This window comes from Sminthopsis crassicaudata, chromosome 3 (assembly GCF_048593235.1).
Source record: "Sminthopsis crassicaudata isolate SCR6 chromosome 3, ASM4859323v1, whole genome shotgun sequence".
In the NCBI taxonomy this organism is placed as follows: domain Eukaryota; kingdom Metazoa; phylum Chordata; class Mammalia; order Dasyuromorphia; family Dasyuridae; genus Sminthopsis; species Sminthopsis crassicaudata.
In genome coordinates, this window is record NC_133619.1 from 598,009,016 (window position 1) to 598,036,711 (window position 27,696).

At 46.0% G+C, this 27,696-nt stretch overlaps 1 protein-coding gene across 1 annotated transcript; it reads right to left on the reverse strand.

Moving 5' to 3' along the window:
* Positions 1-1,379: 1,379 nt before the first annotated feature.
* On the reverse strand, positions 1,380-27,396 carry SLC2A1 (solute carrier family 2 member 1). Its single transcript, XM_074307745.1, has 10 exons — positions 26,983-27,396; positions 15,102-15,197; positions 9,077-9,237; positions 8,519-8,759; positions 7,749-7,911; positions 7,473-7,660; positions 7,085-7,189; positions 6,633-6,734; positions 5,710-5,913; positions 1,380-5,384 (listed from the first exon to the last, which is right to left on the reverse strand). Exons 1-10 carry the CDS (start codon positions 26,998-27,000, stop codon positions 5,187-5,189), a joined length of 1,476 nt encoding a protein of 491 aa, XP_074163846.1. The 5' UTR covers positions 27,001-27,396; the 3' UTR covers positions 1,380-5,186.
* Between the last annotated feature and the right edge of the window lie 300 nt (positions 27,397-27,696).

The following is a 27,696-nucleotide window of genomic DNA, read 5'->3' on the forward strand; positions in this document are numbered from 1 at the left end:
ACTAAGAACTTGGAGAGGATAAGATTATTGAGGGGAGATAATAATGGAAAGGTGAAGAGATGAAGAAGTGGCAAGTGAAATGAGTTTAATGGTCAGTGTCAAGGTTTAGGGGAGCAAGAGATTGACAGATGATAGGGTAGAAGAGTAAAAGTCAAGTACTGGACACTGAGGCAAGAAGTGGATGCATCAGAGAACTAGAAGAATTTAGCTATAGGACAGGGAGAAATTATAGGAGGCAGAAATCAAGAAAATCAACCAACTCCAATATTCCCAGTGGCATGATTATAGCTGTGGCTCTGCAGTATCCCCAAGATTTTAGTAGATGTTACTTAGCTCTCCACTGTGGTTATTGCATTATAGCATTAATCACAGATTTAGAGCTGCAAAGTCATCTTGTCCAACTCCCTTATTTTACTATTTAGGAAACTGAGGCCCAGAGAAATAATATACTTGTAGGAATCTCAAGAAGTTTTTGTGTGTGTGTGTGTGAGGAATCTTGGTTTGGAACCAGGGTTATACTATAGCCAGCTTGAAGCTTATTGTTAAATTTTCAGCATGCTCATTTATACTTGGAAATCAGCAGACTCTGCAAATGAGAGCTTGATTTATTGTTCTGTTGATTGTCTAAAAGTAGAAAAGTGATAAAGAAACTGTCAATGATGCAGATGAATTGTATCTTGCTTTTCATTCATCCCACTCCCTTCTGCCCCGAGTTGTTGTTAAACATTTACCAATGCGCTTTTATGGGGAGCCTGGTTAGAACTTGGAACAAGGCTTGCTATGTATTGGTGGGCATCGTCTGACCTAAGTGTATAGGAAGGCCAACCACCTATGGAGGGGCAATCCTATGCATGATGGAGGCTGATTTTCAATATTTTCTACATTTCAGCGGATCCACCACGGGAGACCTTCCTTCATATTTGCCGATCAAGATCCCTTCTCCTATGTGATTTTTCAACCATATTTTTCCATATACTTCAAAAAGGTTTGCTCTGGTGGTGGTGGTGGTGGGCATTTTTTTTTTTTTAAATACCTCGTGGATATTAGTGTATGCTCTAAGCCTGCCTGTTTGTTACTCCTCATTCTCAAGATCTTTTCCATTCATGTTAAAACCCAAAAATAAAACCATCTTTGAAAATGTAGTTATTTTGATACCAGTGATTCTCCTCTTTTGTAGCTTGTGGGTATTCATTTTCTGCTAAATTATTTTACATGTGCTACAGGCTTTAGAGCTGAAAGGCATCTTTAGAGATAATTTATTTCAACCTCCTCTGTTCACAGACGGAGAAACCTTGGCCTGGGGAGGAGAACTAAGTGGCAGAGACTAGATTAATTCCTGATTTAGCAGCCTTCCCTCCATCATAACTGCAACAATGAACTTAATCAATGGACATTTATTAAAAATTTCCTATACATTTGCTGATACAAAAGCAAAAAATAAAAAAATAATAACAGACGCTAGCCTTAAGGACTTTATATTTTTCCGGGACGTGTAACATACACATAAGAAGTAAATGCAAAGTCGGGAGTGGATACGGGTAGGCGGGGATTTCGTATTTTCCTGGAATACATAACATACATGCAAGAAGTAAGTGCAAAGGAAGGAGTGACTGGGGGTGAAGACTGGGGAGCAGACAAAGGAAATAGCCAGAATGGTCTAGAAGAATCTGCCTGTGGATAGTATCACACAGAGGACACCATTTCTTCCATTTTCCGTGGGCTCACAGGCGTAGCCTTGGGAGGGACGTTGGACTCTCTTGCCCAGGGTTGTTTAAAAGTAACTTCCTATTTCTACAATATTAGGAGCACAGGTGGGGTTTTATCAGCAGGCCTTAACTCCAAACCCAACCCTTCTCAACACCCTCGCGCTGCGGTACAAGAGGCAAGTCACAATCTCTGAGTCTCACTTTCTTCGTCTGAAAAATGGGTATATTAACATTGCATTGCCGCCCATTCAGAGTTATTAGGAGGGAATTATTTCCTAATACTTTAAGCATCATAGAAATGACTAACACGATCATCGTGAAGGAGTCTCACTTCCGGATGGCAGTGGTCAAATTCACAGACTCCGCCTAGATCCCTTGAAGTTACACTTAAGGGCTCCCACGCTCGGGCAAAATACAAGTTTTAGCAGCTTTGGGGATCCAGTCAGATGAACTACAACTCCCAAAAGGCCGAGGGCGCTAATAGCTGCAGAAACCGCCCATACTCGTCACGTGGTCACGAAGCTCTGAGTCGGGATTGGTGGAGAGGTGCGTTTGTTTCCCGAGCCCTGGCTAAGTCTGCACGTGCTGATGCTGGTGGGCAATGGAATCGGAGAGATCCAGTGTCCTGCCTCTGCCCACGCATGCGTGGAGATTAGTATGCAGAGATTAGTAAGAGGTTCCGAGAAGTAACAGGTTTAAAGTTTCATGGAGGTGGGACGGAGCCCAAAAGAGGAAGTGACATGACTCTTGGGAAACAAACGCCCACTGCGCTTGCGCAGTGCTATATGCCTGCTGGGGAGACTGCAAGGGCCAGCCACTTCCGGCTCCACGTGGGAGGCTGATCAGACCTGAAGATTCTCACATCTCCCACTAGAAAAGGATGGTCCGTAGGCAGGGCTGGATGACGGGAAGGTCGTAGAGTTAGAATCCCGGCCTCTTTCCTGTGATAATGGCTAATATTTCTAGGTTCGCAAAGCGTTTCACTTGCTCTTTGGAGCCGCCATCATAACCCTGAGTTGTGCTGTAATTATTCCCATTATTCAAACAAACTGAGGCATACAGTTAAGCAGCTTGTCTGTGACGTAATAGGATGTAATTCTAATAGGATCAAGGCGAGATCTGAACTCTGGTCCTTCAGATTCCCAAGCCCAGTGCTCTGCCTAGCGCTGGTCCCGCTCTCTGCTCCCGGGTCTCTCTCCCAGTTATGAGAAGGATGCAAAGTTCTATAAGGAAGGAAGGAATCTTTGGAAGAATCCCCATCACCTTCCTTCTCTGGGTGAGAAATGGCTGCAAAGGTGCCCTTTCCCGCCCTTAATCCCTACTCCCTGTGAAGATGCTGGGCAAATAATCTCCTCGCGCCTCAGTTTACTCATTTATAACGTGAAGGGTTTGGGCGAGAAGACCCTGCCAGGTGTGTGTGTGTGTGTGTGTGTGTGTGTGTGTGTGCGCGCGCGCGCACACGCGCACCCTTGTTCCTCTCTGCTTTGGACTGGGTTCAGGCCGCTTTTGCCTCCGATTCCTCGTGTGTAAAATGTCCTTCTGGACTCACAGGATTGTTTCAAGTAAAACAAAAACAGGAATTAGAGATCGCCCATACTCACTGCAACCTTGTTTCCATCCGTCAGGGTGATACTCACATGGAGGCAACAGTGTTGCCATTCTGTATCACCCCAGCACCGCTGCGTGCGCTCCCTGGGCCTCCTCCTGCAGCCCTGCCCCCTCTCCACATCTATCCTGCATCCCAGTGTTTGAGTTGGCTCGAAAAAGGCGCGCTCGGCCAGAACTCAGCGGAACGGATGGGACCAAGCGTAGTAAAGTTTCGGAGTCTGGTGGAGAAGGGGCTGGACTTCCAGTCCGAGGCCCGAGATTGAAATTGCCTTTTTTTTTTTAAAGTTTTGTGGTCTTGGCCACATCCCTTCCTCTTGCTGGACCTCTCAATCCCTTCCCTGAATGACATTCTAATGACCTCTAAGGGACATTCAGAGGATCCCGTGCTAAAGGGGATTTTTTTCTAGTATACTTGGAGATCAGCTCTGAGACTGGGCCTTGTCCGTAATTATCAAAATTAAAATCTACAGACTTAAATGGCGGCTCCCACGCACAGCCAGTTGAACAGAGAATGGGGCATTGTGGGGCCTGGTGGGTTCTTGTCCAGATTTTAACCTGGATCCGATGGCTTCCGAGGTCCCTTCCAGCTTTCTGCGCATTCTGTAACTCACCCTGCTGACACATGTGAAGACATATTTAGACAACAGATTGAGCCAGAAGGGACCACAGGCAGTCTAATTCAACATGGAGAACGTGGAGACCCAGAGAAATGAAGGGATTTGCTCACATCACACAAGCAGCAAGCTGAAATGTAGGGATGTGAGCCCAGGCGCTCTGGACTGCAGCTGCCAGATTGCTGCCGTTGTCTTTGAGACCTGGTTTTCTAAAGCCAGAGTCCCATGAAGCGAGAGACCCAAGCGGCAGGGTAAAGAACAGCTTTGCCTGTGGAAAACAAAGTTTCATGCATGTTGCCGGACGGATGGACGGACAGACAGCCAATGTAGAAATCAGATTTTATAAGTGCACCTTTCAGCTTTAGATACTGGAGGTTGAATGTGCAGGATATTTACATGTTGTCCTGTCCATCAGATATGCTATAACTTACTACTATTAACAACAAAATATATATATATAATATATATAAATATCTTCTGATCTATACACAGAGGGCCAGACATATCCAGTTTGGGATTGTCAGCACCCTCAGGCAGCTAGTTCTGTCTGTCACCGCTCCCTCCAAGGTCCTGTTTGGCAACCAGCTTCTGGGCTTGGGACTGCTGGGAGTGAGATTGGGCCTCAGAGCCTGTGGCCCTCCCCCCAACCCTTCCCTGCTCCCCAGAGTGTCCAGCCACTTCTTAGACAGAGATTCTTCTGGGGTGGAGGTAGGGAGTAAGGAGAAGGTAATATAGCCCCGCCAGGGGAAAAGAGGGCCTGGTGGGAAGGCTGCAGCAGGAACTGGGGAATTCATGCTGGGTTAGTGTGTCTGTCCTTGGTTGTAGATCCAGCCCTAGAGATTAGTGTAGTGGATAAGAAAGGTATAGATCTGGGAATGTCTCTTTTACCCCCCTGCCACAGATAACTGTTTCTCATGTTCCATAGTGGCTCAGGTGGGATGGGTAACTTGGGATATTTAATATTTTAAAAAATTAAAAAAGTTTTTTAAAAAAAAGTTTGCTAAAGATTCAGCTCTTTTCTTCCTGTGTACAATCTGGAGGAGAGAGCCCCAGCTTGTCCTTGGCCAGTGCCTCTCTGGATTTCTGCTTGGAGATCCAGGAAAGGGGGCAAAGGAAGAGAAGCCCCAGTAATCTGTTCTTGTCCAGGATGTTTGACTGGGGAGGGCCAGAGAGGGATGGGGAGGAGTGAAAAGAGCCCTGGGGCTCAGGAGGTCCAGCAGGCACATCTGTGACCAAGAGAGCAGCCGCCCTCCTCTCCTCACACTTGGGAATCAGCTCCCAGGCTGTGGAACTCATCGGGTGTCTTGTCACTCTGATTAGCTCCTCCTTGCCGGAAGCCAGAGGCAATTTCATCAAAGGTCCGGCCTCTTGTCTCAGGGACTTTGAAGTAGGTGAAGATGAAGAAGAGGACAAGGAGCACAGTGAAGATGATGAAGACGTAGGGGCCGCACAGTTGCTGAAAAACACAAAAGTGTCTGTGAGAGGCCTGGCCTTGGAGGAAGAGGGCTTGGCCATAAGCTATGAGGAGAACATCTTGTGGAGAGGGGTGGCACTGAAGAGTGCTACTGAGGTAGTCAGACAGTCTTGTTCTAGTTCTGGGTGCCATGCTGAGCAGCCCAAGGCTGCTCTCTTGGCCTTAGCTGCCTAAGTTCTAGGTTACAGGAAGACTGAATGCAGTCACAGATTTGAAGAGAACAAAGAACAAAAGCTGGTGATTTCCATGTCTGAGTGGGCAGGAGGTGATGGCATCACGTGGAAAGAAAGGGCATAAAAGGACTCACCTCTACATACTGGAAGCACATTCCCACGATAAAGTTGGAGGACCAATTAGACAGGCCAGCCACGGCAAAGGCAGCTGGGCGAGGGCCCTGGCTGAAGAGCTCAGCGACAATGAACCATGGGATAGGGCCAGGGCCGATCTCAAAGAAAGCCACAAAGCCAAAGATAGCCACGATGCTTATGTAGGACATCCAGGCAAGTTGGTCCTGTTCAGGAAAAGAAAAAGGGGCTTTAGTGAACCTTACTCTCGGACTGCCATCCAGAAGGATCCCTTGGAGCTGAGAGACTGCAGAGACTGACCTGGCCAAAGTCCCCAGCAGGCTAGGAAGTTTCATTCTTTCCTGTACTTCTTTCTACTCCCCATTCCCGCCAATCATGTCTTTCCAGTCTGGCTATAGAGAGGACACTTAGTCACTATGGCAGTATAAGCCCAGTGTCTTGGTATGTCCTTCCCCATACCTCCCTTCTCTCTCCATGGGCACTAGCCATGTAGGAGTTGCAGCATAGCTGCCTCCATCTCAAACCCTACCCCAAGGGTCAATTGAAGACATGGTCCTGTCGGTACATTCCCCAAGTCCCTCAGGCCTCATGTCAGAGACACAGGGGAGGGCATGGGGGAAGGGCTCTTGCTGTCTATGGAGTGCTGTCTATCCTTGCTAATCAGCAGTGCAGAATCTGGCTCAGTGTCCAAAGCTGTGCCATCACAGGACTTGGCTAAGAGCTTGGTTCTAAGCCAGGGCTCTGCTACTTGATACCCATGGAATCTTGAGCAAATCAGTTTCTCTAGACTTTGCAAAGTCAAGTCCTTTCCTAATGTTAGTCTTCTCTTATAACAGGGCCCTGACCTGGGACTCAGAAAATCTGGATTTGCATTTTGGCAGTTTTGCTCCCACCCTTCCTCAGGGGGACGCAGAGCCTGACTTACCAGCAGAGCCAGGGCGATTGTCATGAGCACAGCACAGCCTGCCATGCCCGCTAGGCCAATGAGGTGCAAAGTCCGACGTCCAGCCCGTTCCACTACAAACAGCTGCGGGCAGAGTAGAGGCATCAGAACCATACATGTTCCACATCTTTCACCCTCTGCTTCTTTCCCATCCCACTTCTGGGTTTCCTTATTAACCACAGCCTTCAACCATCCTCCCAGTCCCAAATTCAGGATCTCCATAGAATCCAGAAAGACAATGTTGCTGACAAACCATTATCCAGTGTTGGGGATGGGGGAGAATGTTGGAATTAGGTCCTTCTCATTGGAACAAACAAGGCCCCCGGTAGAAATATCCCAATGGGGAAGAAGTTCTGGCGGGAGGGGAGGGGAAGGGGATGGAGGGTAACCCTGGGACAGAAAGGTCCTGAGAATGGCCTGGTCTGGAAACTCACCGACACAACAGTGAATGCAGTGTTGACCACCCCGGAACCAATGGTTGCGTAGACTGGCTGTTCCACTCCAGACTTCTCAAAGATGCTGGTAGAGTAATAGAAGACCTGAAAAGCAGAGAGCAATCATGGAGGATGGGGAGAACCAGGTCATTTCACCCTAATTTCTTCTCTCTACATGCAGGGTATATGACTAAGGGTCAAGATGGAAGGGAAGGGACCAGGCTTTAGTTTCAGGCCAGGTTAAGTTAGTGTGGTTGAATTTGGGTTTCAGCAAACTCATGGGCATTATTCTGGCATTGGGCTCACAGTATTATTCAAAGTCCTGCAAAGGAACCTGGCAGGGATCTGTGAGGTTGGTTATGGGGCTGGGGGGGAGGGGACCACTTACAGCATTGATCCCCGACAGCTGCTGGGACAGTTGGAGCACCACGGCGATGAGGACCGGCTGCCGGTACATGGGTGAGCGGAACAGCTCCAGGATGGTCACCTTCTTCTCACGCATCATCTGCCGGCTTTCCTCCTTCATCTCCTGAAGGTCGCTACTCACATCGGTGGTTCCCCGAAGTTTCTTTAGGACTAAAGTGAAGGGATAGAACCATGAGTACATAAGCAGAACCAAGGGGGTAGGTAAAGGAGAAAGGAATGACAACAGGGGGCTACTGACCGCTTTTGGCTTTATTTTCTTCATTGCGGTTGATGAGCAGGAAGCGGGGGCTCTCAGGACAGAAGGGCAGCAGGGCACATTGGATCACGGATGGGATGAAGATGAAACCCAAGAGAAGGGGCCACAGTTCTTCATTTCCCATGATGGAGTCCAGGCCAAATATCTAGGGGAGCCAAGAATCCAGACTGAGTCATAGGATCAGCAAGAGAGGCCCAGCAGAGGCCATCTGGCCCAATCCCTTCATTTTATAGGGAAGGAAATGAATCTGAGAAAAGGGACACTTCCCTGGGGTCCTTGCTAGGTAAATCCCACCCTCCACTCCTAAGTAACAGCCCTTGAGGCACTGGGAAGAGGAGAGATCTTTGTTAACATTACATGGCTCCCTCTGCTCTGGCCAGGTCCTTGCAACTTTTCTTCTTGGGATATCTTAACTCCCAATCTCTGCTTAGATTTGACCTAACTACTTAGTTAAAAGGCTTTATTATTTTCTCTGATATCCGAATCCCACTTTAAGGCCCAGCCCAGGACCCAGTTTCAAGAAGCTCTTCAGGGTATCTGGACTGATAGTAACCCTGGAGCCAGGGTAGGGGATTGTAGTGACACTTTTGAGTTCATAAAGGACAAAAGGGCTGAAATGTAACTGGAAAGATTCAGAGTAGATGCCACCTAGAGCTACCTGGCTCTAGGGATTTGGTGAGATAGGACTGTGTTTCTAGGGCACTCCGGAGGTGAGCAGAGGGAGGAAGTAACCTTTCCCAAGAAGGACTTACCTGGGCGATGAGGATGCCAATGACAATGCCTAGTTGGTGAAGGGTACCCAAGGCTCCACGCAGGGCTGTGGGTGACACCTCCCCCACATACATAGGCACAAAGCCAGTGGTGAGACCGCAGTACAAGCCAATGATAAAGCGCCCCAAGATCAGCATCTCAAAGGACATGGCCATTTTGGAGAAGCCCATGAGCACAGAAGCAAGAAAAGCCAGACTGTTCATCATTAGCATGGAGTTCCGCCTGGGAAACGAGAAACCAGGGTCTGGGGTTATGGGCAAGGTGAGGGGTAAGGGGGATAAGAAGTGGGGTGGGCCATGAAGGGTCAGGGTCAGAGGCCCTCAGAGAGAGTGGTTCTTCTCAGAGGTAGTGGAAAATGAGTGGGGAATAACGCATGCACTGTCAATCATGGCCAATTGTTTGCCTGGGCTATTACTTTCTTACAAGGGAAGATTCTAAGGAGTAGGAAAAGTCATTTGGAAGCATCAATAAAAGGTATTAAAAAACAATAACATGCACTTTGGGGAGAAAACTAGGGTGACTTACGTGGACATGCTTACCTGCCGAAACGATTGACAAACAGACCCACGGAGAAGGAGCCAATCATACCACCAACGGAGAAGATGGCCACGGAGAGGGACCACAAAGTGGTCAGAGTGGTTGGTGATATAGGTTCATTATATCGATTCGTCCAGGTATTATTGTAAAATTCCTCTATCACCTGCGAAGAAAACATCCAAGTCCTTTGAAGGGGAAATCTTGGCTAGAAATTCTATTAAGTAAGTCACTTGCCCCTTTCCAGAACCCAGGTTTCTTTCATCTTCTATACAGTGAGAATATTGGTCCCTTCCAGCAATGGCATCTTGCCGTCATATATCAAGAGTATTTCAATCAGTGAAATTTTTTAGATGCACATCTGGGGCTGAGAATCAGGTTGCTGATATTTAGTGACTAATGGTGGAATTTCGGGCAGCAGGGAAAGCCTGGGGGAGGAGGACCTAAGAGACTTTGTGTGACCATGGTGGGAATGAATGAAAGTGTTCTATGATGGGACACAGCCCATAAGTGGTCTGGGAGCTTGGTTCCTAGGGAGACTTTCATCTAAAGCTCCTGTGAATTGTCTCCTGGTGAAGCTGAGTGCTTAACTCAGGAGGCAGAGCTCACTCTGTGGCCTGGATTAGCCCCACCTACCACCTGCTTTTGGCAATGACAGCAGTGTTGCCAGCCCAGCTGAGAGGTAATGCAGAAAGACAGGTTCTTCCATTCACATGGGGCCCCCCAAGGCTAGGAGCAGGGGGAGGCAGGAAAGAGAGAGAGGGAAAGGGGGGGGAAGTGTGAGATTGTGTGTGTGCTTCAGATCCTGGAACATGGGAGTGGAACCTAAGAGTCTTTCCCCACTCTGCCAGCTCACACCTCTTCCTTCACTCACCAAAACAGCTTTCCTGAAAGAACAGGAAAAGAACCCTGGCTTGGAGTTGGGGGATGAGGAGGAGTGGGGGAGGAGGGACAAGGGAGTGGGTGTAGAACAAGGAAGAGTGAGGATTCCAGGAAATGCAAACACCAGGGTCCAGGACTGAGCCTCCAAGACAGCAAGGCCCCTCCCTGGCCGGAGCGTCCTGTCAAACCAGGTGAGAGGGAGCTAGGCTAGTAACTGAGTTTGGCAGGAGCACAGAATGCTGTGTGCAGGAGGCCGTGCCTGGTTTTGTCCAGAGTACAGGAAGATACGTCAGACAATTGTACACAAAGGACTCGTATTTAAGAGACAGCGTCTGGAAGACACCTCCCATAAGCATACAAAGACACACATACAACCTGGAGATCAGAGTCACCTGGGCCTTAGTCACCGGGGGAAAAGCAGAGGGTAGAACCAGCCAAGCCTTTTCCTGGGGACTGGACACTTTTTCCCTCTTGCTTCTAAGGCTATAAGTGGAAACCCCAATTGTCCTACCTCCCCCCACCTGGCTTTGGGATAAGAGTTGGGAAGGTAGAATCTATTTGGATTTGAGAAGGGGAAAGCCTCAAGCTATGACTGAATTATACCCACTTGAACATTTTTTCTTCTCATAGGTAGGGAAGCTGAGGCACTAACATGAAATTTATTCCATGCTCAAACTTAAGCAAAGTGTCCAATTTATCTTCCCCAAGGCCTTTAAGCCTGAAATACTCTTTCTGGGGACCTAGCTGAGGTAGCTAGATGACATGGACAGAACCCTGAAGTCAAAAGTCACATGTTCAAATCCAAATTCAAAATACTTACTAGCTGTTGTTATGCTGGGCAAACCTTTTTAAAAATTGTCTGCCTCAGACAGTAAAACAGGTGCTGCAATAATAGCCCCTATTTCTAGGGTAGTTGTGAGAATTTCTTTTGAGAATCAAATGAGAACATGAAAATGCTTTGTAAACCTTAAATTCCTATTAAAAAGTTAGTACTACCAGTACTACTACTGCTACTACTAGTATCTACTAATAGCCACTAATTATTACTACCACCCAGTCTTTCAGTGCTCAATTCAACTGCTATCTCCTTTGAAGAATTCCAAATCAGGGGCAGCTAGATGGCACAGTGGATAGAGCACCAGCCCTGAAGTAAGGAGATTCTCACAGTCCCAAGGTTATCTCTTCTAAAATATCCCTAACAAACCATGATCTGATTGTCACCCACAATGCTGGAGAACTCACTACGTGTGTGATGGCATGGCAACCCAATCCACTCTGGGATAACTAACAGGGATTGGTTTTCCTTACAATGAGACTAATTTTTTTTCACTAGTTACCAATCCTTCCAGATTCTTGGCTTCCCTTTGGATAGAGGAACCTAATGTCAAAGATGTAGGAGGCCCTCAAAAAGATAGAGTTTTTCCAATCTCAGACTATGAAAGAGTCAAAATCAGAATCAGAGTCTGGAAGGGTCCTTGGGTACCATTTGGAGGATACCCATCAACTCCTGGCTCTTTCTTGGCCCATTTTCTTCCTTCATCCCGACCAATAAGTCAATTCAAGAGGGTGAGAGACAGGCCTAATCCAATGATGCTTCTTCCCAGCATCCCCAGAAATGCACATAAGTGAGGTTCCCAGAGAGCAGTTTAGTCTGTTAAATAGCAGGACTTCTTTTAACTGTATAGAATGACAATCATACTGAAATGTATCCTTTGAGATTCCAGACAGAAGGCACTGTCATCCCAACTATTTCTCAAAGACTCAGGACCATTAATGGACAGTGAGTTACTTCCCTGGAATTGGAAATGTTAAGGGAAGGAAGTGGGGGTATGAAAGATCCATCTTATGTTAGAGAAATGGACAAATTACAAATCGGTGTTTCATTTGTTTTGTAGAAAGTGATGGAGAAATATGTTAACAATGTGAATTAAACCTTAAAGGTGAGTCAAGAGCACACCTTTTTCTTTCAGATAATGGGTTGGGGAATGTATATGCATGCATGCTCCTGAGATACTTTTTTTGCCTTCTCACTGAATAGCTTCATATGCTTCAGAAATTCTTCTGGAGTCTTCCTCCTGTAATTTCTGTTTTCTCTACATCTCAGCTCTCAGACCTTGCCCTCATCATGTCTTCCTTCCTCTTCCTCTAAACACTATCTCACTGGCTTAGGCTAAGGATTCTAAATCTGGTTTTTCCTAAACTGTTGTGGCCTTGAAAGTCAGGTAAAAGCTAAATATGTCTAGCCGAGCCATGCCTCATTATGAGTAATAGAGATTAGAGGTAGTATCCTAGGAGTTTGAAGGAACGACGATGGCAAAGACCTACTCTTATTATGGTGAGAGGAGATCTACTCAAAGATTGAGTAGAAGAGGGCTCAAAGGTCATCTTCTTCAAGCACCTTCATTTTATAGGTGAGGAAAAAGCCCCATGAATATTAAGGGATGTGCCTAAGATCCCTGAAGGTGGTGAGTGTTAGAGGGAAGGATTGAACCCAGCTCCCTGGATTCCAAGAGTTAATGCTTATTCAACCTTTCCAGAGTGGGAAACCAATCTTCTCAGATTCTTGGCTTCATTTTGGATAAGTGATGCAGCTAGCTAAATGAGACTGTTTGGAGTTATTCCAATCTTGCAGATAACTAAACTGAGGCTTGGAGAGTCTCTATATCAGAATCTGGAAACAAAGAGCCCTGAAGGTGCCATTTGGTCCAGTCTATATGAAATCTGAACAAGAATCACAGTCCCTTCCCCCTCTCAACATAAAATCTCATAAGTCATCCTGCTTTTTGTCTGAAAATTCATAACCTCTAGAGGCAGCCCATTCTGTGTGGCATAGCCCTAAATGAGTTTGCTTAAATTCTTTTCTTTGTAACTTCTACCCTTTTCTTCTTTGTTTGGCTCCAGGGCAGCCAAGAAGCAAGACAAATCACTCCCTCCATGAAGGACCTTCAAATTCCTGAAGACAGCTATCATCTCTATTCTAACGCCCAATCTCAACAGGTGTTCCTATAAAAAGAGAACCCTAAAAGTCAGTAATACTGGATACCAGGCTGGACTGGGACCAAGGCCATTTCCATTTCAGGGCATTTACCCCATCTCTTGAGCCAAGCTGATGGGCTGAGTGGAGTGAGAAAGGGAGAATGGCAGATCCTGGGCTCCTTGCCCCAAGTGTCTCCAGAGAAACTGGCAAATTTCCAAAGCTGCACTTGGGAAGATTTCTTAGCTTTGGGGTTAGACTGAGAGCTCCCAAACAAGTCCTTTGAGGACTGAGCTTGATTATGAAGTACAGGATTTCAAACCTAGCTCCCTTCTTGCCATCCTAGAGACCGTCAGAGTTGGAGGAGATCTTAGAGCCCATCTCATCTGATCTCTTCGATGGACAGAGGAGAAGATTGAAGGAAAGATAAAAAGGACTTGCAAAGGGCATGTATCAGGTTGGTGATACAACTGGGATTTAATTGAGAGGGTTTTCCATCATTCTATGACAACACACTGCCTTGGGGGATGGGAGGAGAGAGGGACAGGGAATGTCTTTCCTTCCAAACAATTTGGCCATAAAATCTGGAAGGAGCTCAGAGTTCATCTCAGCTAAATCCCCTATTTTCAGTTTTTTCTTCCCATTACTTCACTGACTACGCTCTCAGGTCACCAACTTCCTATTTGCCAAATGCACAGGGCATTTTTCTTACTCTATTCTTTTGACCTTTATCAAATGTGACACTGTTGACAATCTTCTCCTCCCTCTAATGCCTGGGACTTCAGTCTCTCCAATTCTCTACAAGACATCTCCCACCTGATAAATCCATGGCTCTGGCCCTGTACTGGTGTCTTTGCCAGGTACAGAGCTTTGGGAAATGGTCAAAGCTTTCTGGATGGGAGCTTGGTGCTCTTTAAGATTCAAAAGGGACAGTCAGTATAAATGAGTTGTTTCTCATGGGATCAGGGTCCTGCCCTCTATGGAAGGAATAGGATTTGTAAATCTGAAAGCACTATAGAAATACAAGTTATTATGCTTTCTATAATTTGTCTTGGGGACCCACCTTACATGTCAGAGATGGATACATCCCCATGGATCTTTTAGGCTCCTAGGAAGTCCTGATATTTTCCAGAGAAAAGGAAAACTATTCCTAACAATCCCAAGCCAGGCTTAGACATCTACTTAGACATGTCATGGCCACCTGCACAGGATAGGCTTTAATCACTCCAATCTGGTCTAAGACAATTCCTCCTAAGTTCTCTTCTCTCTGCCCTAGACAAATCAATCTTTCTTTCATGTGCTATCTCCCAGACTAATCTTCCAAATCCCCCGAGCTCTCAGGGGATTCCTATTGCCTAGCCAGCAAAATCCAAACTCTTCTTCCCAGCATTCAAGACCTTCACCATCTGCTCCCATAGTCCCTTCTTATCTTATCTCACCCTCTTTCCCCCTGCAATTTATATTCCAGCTAACCTGATCCACTTGAGTTCCCCTAGACCTACTCTGTGTCTGTGATTCCTTATTGTGGTTTTGTCCCCATTATTCTTTTTGTTTGAAATATGCTATTCCTCTGATGAATTCCCACCTGCCCTTTAAAGCTGAACTCAAATACCTCCTCCTCTAGGAAAGATTTGGTTCCTCATCCAGGAAAGATTTGGTTCCTCATCCATCATCAGAGAGTTAGACCTGAGGTCTCTATGAACCTTCCCTGGTCCTTAAGTCAATAATGACCTAAAACTCCCCTAATCTAATCTCATCCATTAAAGTTGCCTGATTGTTTCACCCTCCCCCACCTATTCCCCCCCCCCCAACTGTAGGCTCCATGATGGCCAAGACCATATTTTTCCTGGTTTGGGTGCCAAGTAGTATGTGGTGCTTAATAAATGTTTGATGAACTAGACTGAACTTCTGTCACCTGTTAAAAATCCGAGGATGACTCAGCCTCCCAGACTATGACCTGCCTTTCTCCCAGAGGGTGTGGCCTGGAGGGCACCTACATTCCAAACACAGATTGGCTGGGGGCACTGCCCATTCCCTTTCTGCAGCTCAAATTGGAGCTCTTAGGATCCCCCTATTCGGGTGAGAGATCAGAAGCAGAATTGGCCACCTCGGGGTCTCCATTGGTGGTGAGGGTATGATGGCAACAGGGAGGAGAAAGGGAGGGTAGCACTTACTTTCTGTGGGGCATTGATGACTCCAGTGTTGTAGCCAAATTGCAGAGAGCCTAGGACTGCGCCACCCACAGCCAGCATGAGGGAGGCCGTAATTTGCTGTAAGGAGAGAAGTGGACAGAGAAGTCAGTCAGTGGTTCTGGGTTATATTCAGAGCCCTGTGGGGAGAGGTTGTTATTAGAACAGACATGGCAATTGTCCCTTCAGGTTTTTATATTCTTAGTCAAGGATACAGGGCAAACACTGTGAGAGGTTTAGGTAGAGAAAATCAGGAAGAAAGGTGGTGGTAAGGGGCAGCTAGATGGCACAGTGGATAGAGCACCAGCCCTGAAGTCAGGAGGACCTGAGTTCAAATCCAACCTCAAACACTTAACACTTCCTGGTGTGGGACCCTGGGCAAGTCACTTAACCCCAAATGCCTCAGCAAAAAAAAAAAAAAAAAAAAAAAAAAAAAAAAAAAAAAGTGGTGATAGCAATAGTGTGTTGTGTAGAGAGAAAGAAATGGGAATTTTTTTCTTTTTAGTTCCAAATTCTCTTTCTCTCTACTCCCAATTATCAAGAAGGTAAGAGATACTATCCATCATACATATAAAGTCACATAAAACATATTTTCGTGGAATATGCGTAAGTACCTACTGTGTACAAAGGACAGTGTTAAGTTCTTATCTCATTTGATAAGCATGACTGGGTGTGATAAAGTAAAGAGGTGGATAGAAGTGGTAAGGTACATATTTCCTCCCAAACCTCCTCAATTTGTACAAGAAAGCAGTTCCATGCTTGGGCCGCTGCCAGAAATCGCCAGGCACAGTTAGGGCCCCGTTTCCCAGGAGAAGGGCCTCCCGGCCAAAGCCTCAACTTTTTTATTTCACATTATTTCCCTTTATGCGCTGGCTGTTGTGGCCAAACTGGCCAACTCATTCTCCAGACCTCCAGCCTTTGTACAGGCTAGTCAAACACCTCCTCCCTCCTCCCCCTCTCCCTCCCCATCTTCACCACCCCCCCAACCTCGAAGGGACTCTTTCCCTACCCTGACCTCCTAAAAGCTCTCTCTTCTCCTCCAAGGCTCAGTTCTGAGCCACCTACTAGAAGTCTTTCCTGATCCACTGCCTGAATCAGTCTCTCTCAGTCTGAATCTGATTCTCTTTCTCCCTTCAAAAATCATTTGGATGTTTAAATTTTATCCCCTAAGCAGAATGTAAGCTAGACACCCTACTGGTAAGTAGGGCCACTGTTGGCTTGATTGGCTTACAGGCCTGGGAACAGCCTATATTCTGGGTCAGGTGATTAAGTGTAAACTGAGGTTCTTAATTGGGAACATCAAAGGGGCAAGGGAGAAGTGGGGAGAAGTGGGGAGAAGGGGGAGGAACGAAGGAAGGAGAGAAGGAGGTCTGATCTTACACCCACAGCTTGCTGTGGTATTGCTGTGACTGTCACCTTTCTGAACAAATGCAGGGCAGTGTTTCTGGCCTTTGGAAACAGCTGGTGAAGTATGAGGTAGGATCAATTTTCATTTAACTGTTGGTGCAATACTTGCAAAGGACCCCTTATTCAGATGAATAAGGGCTGCATTCATGGGGTCAGATTTACCAAGCATCCCCTTCCATGGCCTTTTACAAAATGAAGGGATTGGAACCTTGATTTCCCTTTAAATTAAAAAACCTAAGATACTCCTTTTCTCCTCTGCTGGGGGTGGGGAGGGCAGTGGAGCCCATCATCTCTGAATTGTTAAGGTAGAGGAACAATAGTGGGAAAGCTGCTGGACCCAATTCAAATCTGGTCTCTTGACACTTACTTGACACTCTCCAGTTTGACACTTAACAGCCTTTTGCCATCTTGAAACTAATAACAAGCATTTCATTTTTCTGAAGCTGTTTCCTAATCTAATTTTATTATTAATTTCTTTCTTTCTTTTTTTTTTTTTTAACCTATTCCAACTACACCCTGGAGGGAGGGGAGAATTTTACAGATTTTACAGATGTAGAGACTGAGATTCAGATTTGCTCAAGGTCACAAATGTCACTGTCAGTACTTTTTCTATAATGCTTCTCAATAAGTTTCTTAATCCTATGTAAGCTTTTGTAGATGAGGAAACTGAGGTCCATGGAGGGGAACAGACTTTGAACTCCTACTCTCCATTCTATTAAACTCCTGAATTCCAGCCCTGGTTTGGGCCTCTGCCAGCAGCTTCCCTCCTCAGCTGCCCCCCTCTCCCACCTAGAAGATTCCAAATTGGGGATCAGGGATGGATATGAATTTGGGGCCATGTTCTTGGGCACTAGTGACATCATCATGCTGAGTTTCCCTACTTGTAAAACCAAAGGGGCAGGCCTAGATGAGCTGATAAATATTAGTTGACAGATTATGGGGAAACAGCTCTGGGGTTTTGTAACAGCACAGATCCAAGCCTGCCCCAAAAGCAGGATGTCACTCTTCAGGAAATAAGATAAAAATAACAGACCCCATCACTCTAACTTACATTTCCCCAGACATCATAGTTGATACAACTGTTGAGGTAGCAGTGGCAAATAATATTAAAGCCCGTTTCACAGATGAAATTGATCCTCAGGGGGAAAAAAAAATGACCTGCCAAATCACTGAGGAATGTGGATAACCTACCAGGAAAGGCTATCAGTTTAGAGTAATTGGGTTGGATTTATCAGCTCCAGCTGATAACCTTAGCAACCAGCATTCAAAGGGAAGGAGACAGGAGCTGGGTAGAACTGGACTGGACTGGATTGTCCATCTCTAGAAAAACAATGGGGTTGAGGAGCTGTTTCCAAGTTCAGTTCTTTGGGGGTAGGAAGAGTGAGGAGGAGGTAAGTAGCAAGTATCTGGCCCAATCATGTATAGGGCAACAATCTGGAGAGCCAGAAAAGACCACTACACGACTTGGTCTTTTTGGCAAAAGAGAAACATTCCCTATTTTTGTTCTGTATAACCTTGGGCCAATTACATAATATTTCTGAGCCTCAGTTTCTTTATCTGAAAAACAATGATACATATTGTAAACCTTCATGTGCTGCCAAAATGTGAGTCACTATAATCCCTAGCCTTCCCTGCCCATTTCTGCCTTAGTTTCATGGAACTATCCCCTGAGAGGGACAGATCATAACCTCAGGTTCAGGGGCCAGCTCAAATTTCCTTCTTTTCTAAAAAGCCTGCCCTAATTACAGAACATAAAATTCCAAAACTAAAAGGAGTTTTTTCAAAGGGCTACTAGTCCAACTTCTGTTGGAAGCATGATGTCCTTTTATAGGAACCTAATCATAGGGGTTACCTGCCTTTAATCTGAATTACATTCAATGATGAGGGGGTTACTACTTCTCTCCACAAACAACTTGCTCCATTGTTGGGAGCATCATCATTAGGAATGCTTTCCTTAGATGGAAAGTCAATATAAACCTTAAATCTAATTCTATCTCCTCATCTCAGTTTTTCATAATTCTGCATCTTGGGCTTTTTCTTGATTCTGGGCTGTCCAGAGTTGAGGTTTGCCAGTAATCTTCCTCTGACCCTTGTCTTGAAAAGTCCTAAGACAAAGATAGATCTTGGTCTGTTCTTTTAGTAAGTGTATGTGAGTCTGGTCTCAATTAGAAAGAACTTTCCAAGCAGGGCTGGGTCTCCTATTTCTGCTCCCTAGTCCTTCCCATCCCCCAGCTAAGCACAGTAGGAGAGGAGGAGGAGGGCACAATGGAAGGTAAAAACTTGTTGATGAAAAGACACATATATAATTTGGAGGGCTGACTTGGGGAAGAAATTGAAATTGTTTTGCTCCCAAGGGCTCCCAGCAGAATCAGGAGTTCTGCATGCCAGAGTAGAGTTCCTACCAATGATAGGAGCCATCCCAGATGGCATGAGCTAGCTATTTTGGGGAAGCTCCTCTTTGAAAGTTGCCAAGTGAGTGTAAATGGACCACTTGTCAGTTGTAGAGAGTACATGTTTCAGGTACAAGGCAGCATCCTATGTTTCTTCTACCTGAGTGAATTCTGCTTCATCTAACAAGCCCTTGGGAGACATCACAGACCCAGAGCAGAAGCATTTGACAAGGGATGAGGGGGAGGGGCCCAAAAGCCTGTCTTTGTCTCTACTTCTTTTCCTCCTGGATTTGTAAATGATTTATAATCATATAATATCATAAGTAAATACACTTAGTCCGCCCATTTACAGATGAGGAAACTGAGGCTGAAAGAAAGAAAAGCATGTTGCACATACAGGATAAGTTCTCAGGCCTCCTGCTTTCTGTCCCAAACACTCTCTGGGACAGCAGTCTATAACTTAGTCTATCAGAAAGCCTATGAGTCATGGGATGGCCCCAGACACGAGAAGGCAGACATCATACACCTGGGTGATCTTTAGGTGACCTCTGGTGTTAGGTTCTCATTATCCTGAAATCCAATTACTTCCTCCTGCTGCTCTGGTTTTAGACTTCAGGGTCAGCTCTGACTGATTCTTTTGCCTCTGCTCCAGAGAGATCTTATCCTGCTTCCAGATTCCACATAGACAGGCAGAACAGACCAAAGAATCAATGTTTCCAGCTCCTTCTGCCAATATGGGGGATTTCAGAACCTGGAGGTTCAGGAGCTATGGAAATATAGATATTTGGTGAACCTGTTTTCAGAGTAGCATAATAGGATCTCCTTTGGAATCTTCTGCAATTTTGTGCAATCTGGAATCTGGAATCTTGTGCAAAATGAATTTGTGTAAATAGGAATCGAGTTTTACCTGTAGCAGGACAGCTTAGTCTGAAAAGAATCCTTTCTCTGTACCCTAGCTCAATGAAAGAGATGACCATGGGATGTGCAGTCATGAAAATCTAGCCTCAGGCACTTAATAATTGTGTGACACCTGGGCAAGTCATTAAACCAATGCCTCAATTTCCATATCTGTAAAACATCAGAAGCTTTCCTTGACATACTCTTAGTTCTGCTGGCATGATTTATGCCACCTGTATTCCAGGGTTGCCATAAAGATCAAAGAAGATAACCTAGGTAGAATTTTCCAGAGATAACTATTATTAAATGAGATAGGAAGTAGGGCCCTTCAGGAACATCTCCAGAGGCCCAGTCCCAAGTCAGGAGCCCAGGGAAGATTGGATATTCTTCTTGTTAACAGCTCAGCTACACTGACTCCAAGGCCAGGTTTTCTGTTCCTTCCCTTGTTGGCATCTACCCTTCAGAAGATGGGCTTTATAGGACCATGCCAGAACTGGGTACATTTACAGCCCAGTGTTCCCTTGTTCACTGGGGCTCTCTAACTTTATATTTTCCCTCACAACCCAAGAAGGGGCCCCTTGGTGTTCAAGAGAAACTCTGAGCTCAAGCCTTGTGACCGGGTGTCTTGGGAAAAGGCTGGATTCAGCTGCTGTTACAATCTGATTAATAAGGATCTGGAACTGGCCCAAGCATGGGGTGAGCAGGACCCAGTCCCAGGCAGGCCCAGGACGGGTGGGCACAAGGCCACATTCTTTACATTCAGTCTGAAATGGGCAACTTTGCTTCAGGGTCCACTTCTTTCAGTTATAAATCTACAGATCTCCATATCTTTCTTGACTGTGAGGGGATTTATTTGGCAGTGAACAGTATGTGTGCATGTGTGTGTGTGTTGGGGGGAGGGTGTAGCTAGTCTTTAGCTCCCCCAAAATTTTATGACCCCAGGTATACAGGTATATAACGGAAATACAGACAAAACATTTACTATTAATAAATTATAAATTTGCAACCCCTCATTCAGGTATGAGATCCCATATAGAGTTGTGAACCACAGTTTTAGAAGCTGGGATATAGAAAATGAAAGATAAGATGTAGCAAGGGGAAGAAAGGGGATATAAGAGTTGCCTAAGAAGCATTTGCTGATTGACCTTCATCAGGTTACTTCCTATTCTCAGGGCTTCAGTTTTCTCCTCAGTAAAATGAAGCGGTTGAGCTAGAAAATGTTTATGATCTTTTCTAGATCCTAGTAGTTTATGTTGCGAAGTCTCTCCCAATCCTAGATGTTCTAAATTCTAAGGTCCCTTCCTCCTCATCCCGATGTTCTATGTTCCACATGTCTCTGCTGAATTTATTATATACTTAAAAAGAAAAGCCTACATATAGGGATTTATAGTTTGAGAACTATCTTCTTATACTATACAGATTCTTAGTGCACATCTTATTTGGTATTTGTTAAGATCAGAGAATCTGGGGTTCTTTCCAGCTTGGATCTTGTATCCTGACCTACAATTCTACATTCTAAGATCTCTCCCAGTGTGAGCAATGGGTGTTCTCAGGTCGCTCCCAATCTCAAGCCTGGGTGTTCTGAGGTCCCTCCCAGCTCTGACATTTTCTGACTTTAAGGTTCTAAATACTTATTGAGGGCCTCTCTCAATAAATGACAGGGTAGAGTCAGCCTGTGGGTCTATCAAAAGAGCCTGGTGCTAAGATATAATTTGTCTCTCCTTTAACAGGTATAGGAGTAAAGAAGGGAAGGCAGTCCAGGAGGCAACCTGCAAGATGTGATTGGCTTTTAGGGAAATTTGGCAGGAGAGAATTTCCCAGGGAATAGAACATTTACCAGATTAAGCAGGGCTAGGTAAATTCCCAAAATGCTAGTCTTCTAGGTATTCAAGATTGTGTGGTTCCCTCCCCTTTCCCAATAAATGTTTGATTGATTTCTTTTTTGGATCTCAAATTCCCTTTCTCTAAAATGAAGAAAACAAAGGTATCTCTCTAAAATCCTTTGTTTCTCTATAACAAATTACATGTATATATTCTCATCTGATTTCCAGAACCATTGGATGAGGAAAACAGGGTAGCTCTAATTTTACAGGTGGAGAAAAATGTTCAGGGTTATAGAGTAGGTCACATAGTGAACAAGAACAGGGTTGGTGTCCTGACTCCACTAATAGTTGAGATTAATTTGATTCCTACTCCCCGAAAAAGCACAAAAAAAGTATGAGTCATTTTACAAGGCAAATACCAGAAAAAAAGGAGTTCTTGTCTCAGGGTTAGCACCAACTTCTCTGGTATTAACAGTTCAAATTAAAACTAACATTTATGAGAAATAATCTCCCAACAGATTCCTCCAGCTAAGCTACTGTGTTGAAGGCCTTAGCCTCTCTGGATACATAAAGGCACAGATTCCTACCTAGATGTCTTTAGTAGAAGTCTGGATAAGCTGGTCTGAACTCTACAGGGAAGGCAAGGTATTCTCCAACTTCAGGAAGAGATCATACCCCCATTGAACCTAAATTCTTAATTAATTACTGAATTACCTCAAGAATCATTTCCCTAAACATATTTCAAGGGGCCCACTGTACTGGTTGCATTCCCTTCAGTTCAGTTATTATTCTGGGTGAAGTCCCCATATCAGGATGGGACCTGATCTCTGCAACTTTCTAGATTAGGCATAGAGGATTTTTTTAAAAAATCAAATTAGTTAATAGTTTTATCTGTTTGTTCCCTACCCATAAAACCAGACTCTCATTTTACTTATTAGTTCATTTTTTCTTAATTTATCAATTTTATTCATCTTTCCTTTAATTTTTTTTCAGTTTTCATTTTGATATTTAACTAGGGACTTTTGTTCTTTTTCTAGTTTTTAAAATTGTATACCGAATTAATTTATCTGCTTTTGATGTATTTAGAGATATAAATGTTCTTCTAAGTACTGCTGTACCCCATAAATTTTGATATGTTATTTCATTTTCATTCTCTAATAAAAGTATCTGACTCACTTATTCTTTGGGGTTTAGTTTCTAATTAAGTTTTAATTTACATTTCCATTCCTTATTGAATGTAATTTTTCATTCATTTATTTCATCCTGAGAATACTTCTATTTTTTATGCATTTGGTTGTTTAATTCTTATGCCCTGCTACATCCTCAATTTTTATGTAGGTTCAGTACAACTGAGAAAAAGATATTTCTTTCTATCCCCATTCAAATTTTCTCCAGATATCTATCACATCCAACTTTTCTAAAATTCTATTCATCTCCTTAACTTATTTATTTTGTGGTTAAATTTATCTAGTTCTGAAATAGGAAAGTTGAGCTCTCCAACTAACTAGTAGCTTTACTATTTCTTTCTGTAATTCATTTAAACATTTTATCTTTAAGAATTTGGATGCTATGCCATTTGGGATGTTTAGTATTATCATTTCAGTGTCTATCGTACTTTTTAACAAAATGCAGTTTCCTTGCTTATCTCTTTAAATTGGATGTTTTTGCTTTTACTTTGTCTGAGATCATGGTTGCTAACCCTGCCCCACACCCAACCTTATTTGAAGCTTAACGGATTCTCCTCTGGGCCTGTATTTTTACTATGCTTCTTTCTTCCAAATGGTTCCTTGTAAACATATTTTTGGATTCTATTTTTAATCTATTCTGCTATCCAAATACATTTTGGATAATTCATCCTATTCAAAATCAGTTATGATTACTGTATATTTTCCTCTATTATTCCCCTCTCCCCCACTTTTATCCTTTTCTGTCTTTACCCTATCCCTCCCTCAAAAGTCTCTTGTTCCTGGTTGTATCTTTTAATCCATCATCTCTTCAATCAGTACCCCATATCCCATTCCCCTCCTACTTCCTTATAGGGTAAAATAAGTTTTCTATATGCAATTTTGTTATTCCTTCTTTGAGCCAATTATAAGGAGAGCAAGGTTCAAATATTGCTTCCTTCCAGCTCTTTCATACTTATTTTAAGTGAGATAGTTTCTCCTATTCTACCTCTCCCTTCCCCCTTCTCCCTGTGTAACCCTCACTTTCACTCCTTAAATTAAAAAAAATCATCCCATCACAGTCAACTCAACCCTGTCCTCTATGTATGTCTACTCCTTCTAACAGCCCTAATAATGATGCAGTTCTTAGGAGATACAAATATCATCTTCCTGTGGAAAAAAAAAAAGGAAACTGTTTAACTCTATTGAAATCCTTAAGATTTCTCTTTTATGTTTCTCTTGAATCTTTTATTTGAAAGTAGTCCTTAGGTCTGGAAAGTTTAATAAAGCAGGGTATTATGTTGGAGAGAGGGCTGGATTTAGAGTCAAAGCTGCTCATTCAAATTCTGGCTCTGATATAGAAATCACTGTGACTTTGGACAAATTATACAATATTTCCCTGGGCCTCAGTTTCCTCATCTGTAAAATGAAGGGATATGACCTTTGAGTTTCCTTCTAATTCCAAATGGAAGAGCCTATATGGACTGAGGAAGAGGGAAATACTATAATCTTATTCAGTCCAAGGTTGTGTGTATAAACATACACCAGAGCATGGTACAGAGAGGCAGCATTGTAGCCTGAAAAGCTACATGGAAGAGGAGAAAGAACACTGAATTAGAAGTCAGAAAAATCTGGATTCTAATCCAAGCCTTGCTCCTTGCTCCCTCTAATTGCCCCAATATATAAAAAATGTTAATACTGGAAGGTACCTTACTACCTCACTGTTTTCATCTTCATTTTTCGGAGGGGGAAACACTCACAAGTTGGACCTAAGGTTATAAGCAGATTAAGTAGCAGAGATAGGAACTCAGAGGGTGTTTTGTCTACAAATCCCAACGTTCCCTCCACAAACCATCCTGGTCCTAGGCTGTAATTTCTTGTTGAGAGAATCCTCAGTACTCCATCCCTTCCCCACCCCCTTTAATTGAAGAGGAAAAGATTTAATGAAGAGATGAAGTGTGTTAATCAATTAGACTAATGAGAGTATCTGGAAGGGAAGATTTGTCTAGGTATCCCTAGGAAAAACTAAGCCAGTAGAATGGATGGAGGATGGGGGAGAGCACTCTTCCTCATTTGGGTGAGGGGAAAGACGGTGTGTGGTGGTATCCAATCTGATACCTTGTCCTTGTCTTGGTAAAGCATATCAGGACACTTTTGGCCTCATTGAGGCCCCTCTGTGTGGTTCTGATCCCTTCAGAACCGTGGAGGGGAAGAAATAAGAGATTGGGCTTCGTCTCTCCCATCCCCCCTTCCTTCCCTTTCTGCCAGGAAGCTAGAACTCACTCAGCCTTCAACTTTCTCCTTTTTGTATCTTTCCAGCCCATCAGACAAGCAGCAAAAGAAAGATAGGGCAGTGTGGTGTGGGGGTGTGGGTGGATGGTGGATAGGATAGCTGGGGTGTGTCCCTGCCTCCCTGGGCTCTGATTTCTTCTCCCGAGACCACCCGGTCCGGCAAATATCTTCATCTGCAAAAGCTCCCCACCCCCTTCTCTTTACCCAGCTCTGGGACAGGAGCGGGAGATGGGAGAGGGGGCTCGGCCTGTGTGGCCAATCAGGAGCAAGCTCTGGAAAGGCCTTCCCCTCTAGCCCCTCACCCCGATTTCCGGCAGCTACAGAGCTTGGGAGGGAAAGGAGGGTGGGAGAGTTAGGGGAGGGACGGAGGAGAAAAGGGGCCCCGGGGAGGGCTCAGCCAGGGAGCGGCCAGTCCCAGCCAGAAAGCTCAGTGCGTGCGGAACGTGCGACTGCTGCTTGCCCGCTCGCCCGCCCCCTCTTTCTCCCTCCTCCTAGACATAGGCACTTTAGCCAAGAGTACTTCCCCAGCGAGACTACCATCGGGGTGCTAGAGCATCATTTCCCCTTGGACTCCGCGGCCCTTTTGCTCCTGCGGGGCCCCAGCCCCCCAAGGCCCAGCAGAAAGGGAGTTGCGCTCTGATGGGGCAGGACTCCCCGCCCCCCACCCCATCCAGTCATAGATGGGAGTGTGTCTCGCGCTTAGAATTCCTATAGTACCCTTTTGTTGCTTACTATGAGGGTCCCCAAGGTTCCCGCAACCTTCCTAAACTGGGGGGGCGGTGAGCAGCGAGGGTCTGCGACTGTTCCTCTGCTACTTCACACTCGCACGCACCCTCCCCTTTCACAAGTGTAATATGGTTTCTTTAAATCAGTTTGTAAATCTCCACTCGCCAGATGTGCCTTTGCGAGAGGCTTGTTTGTTCAGCTGACATCACCAGGGCCCCCACCCGGTCCCAGGTCTTTCCTTTGCCCAAGGTAGACTCCGAGACAAGATCCTCCATTCCAAGGTTTAGTGTCAGCCCTCGCCCACCCAGCCGGCCCCGACTTGGCGCGCTTGCGCTCTACGCAGATCAGCAAGAGAGGGGGAGAGGGATCGAAGAGATCTACTCTAACTCACTTATTTCACATATAAGAAAACTGATGCCCGGATAGGGGAGGCGACTTGCTCACAGTCATACAGCCAGGAAATGGCAGAGCCACAACTAGACCCCACAACGACGGCTTCGGTTTTCCATGGTGCCTTAAGAGGCATTCAAACTGGCTTTTTGGGAGTGGAGGGAGTAGCGGCCGGCAGGCTGGGCCGGGGGCGCAGATTTCCTCCGCAATTTCAGCCCGCGGCTGGCTCCTAGCCAGCCTCGCGGAGGCGGAGATAGGGGCGGAGGCACACACCTCAGAGGAGCGGAGAAAGGCGCGCGCTCCGCACCTTTTTAGCCCGGGGCTTCCCCGGCCACAGCCACAGCCCTCAGTCCGCACTCTCCCGGGACACTTCCAGGGCACTGGGGTCTCAGCCCCGGCTCACTTAGGAAGCCCAAGAGGGCCTTCTACGAACACACCACGCGGCCGGCTGGGCCGGGCCGGGCAGGGCTAGGGGCTCCGCGTCACCCTCCCTCGGCAATGCTCTGACCCCCCGGCCCAGCCGGGCAGGGGCACAGCCACCTGCTGCACAGGCCCCCGCGCTCCACCCTCGGAGCCTTCCGGGGCCCCCAGGCGGTCCGGGGGAGGCTGCCGGGCAATCCGAGGCTCGGCGCCTGCGGGGCCGGAAGCCGCCGGGTGCCTCAGCCCCTCCCCTCGGCATCACCGGCCGAGCACGCTGCTCGCCTGGCCCGGGGCAGGGGCCGGTGAGCGGCTGGGCCTCGGTCTCTCAGAGGGGACCAGAACTAACGGCGGGTCTTACCTTTCCGCCGGACTCCATGTTTCTCGCCGTGCGCTCTCAACGCAGCCGCCGCTGCCACAGTCTATGCTGCCACGGCTCTCTGCGCTCCGGGTCCCGCTCCCGCTCGGATTCCCAGGGTTCTAGGGCGGGAAGCTGGGGCGCGCTGCGCTCCCCTGCTTCTCTCCCTACTCTTTCTTATACTTTTTTTCCCCTATTCTCTCTTTTCTTCCCTTTCCTCTCTGCCTCCTTCTCTCCTTTCCCTCAACTACCGTCTCTCCTTTCCTCTAATATCCTCCTCTTCTTCCACTCTCTGGTTCTGCGCTCCCCGGGCCTTGCCGCTTAATCCGGGCCCAGCCGGTGCCGTCCCTTTCACGCTCTTGCCGGGAATGTGGAGCTTGTGGTTTATAGAGGCAATGTGTGGCCGGACCAGCTTTCTCTGATTGGCTGTTGAAGCCAGGGGGTGTGTTGGGGGGTGTGTTGGCTTCTTAACTAAGAGGCCCTGCTCTAGGCTCCTCCTCCGTAGGGGAGGGTCGAGGGGGGTGGGGGCGATCTGGCCGGATTTGCTGGACCCTAGGATGCTGCCACTGCCGGCGTTGGAAAAGGAAACACCCTAGTCTCAGGGTCTCTGAGTCCATCCATTGCTGGTGGCCAAAAGAGGTCCTGCTTCTTCCATAACCCTGCGGAAAGAGCTACCTTAGACACAGGGAGCATTTCCAAGCTATCCCTACGGAAGGA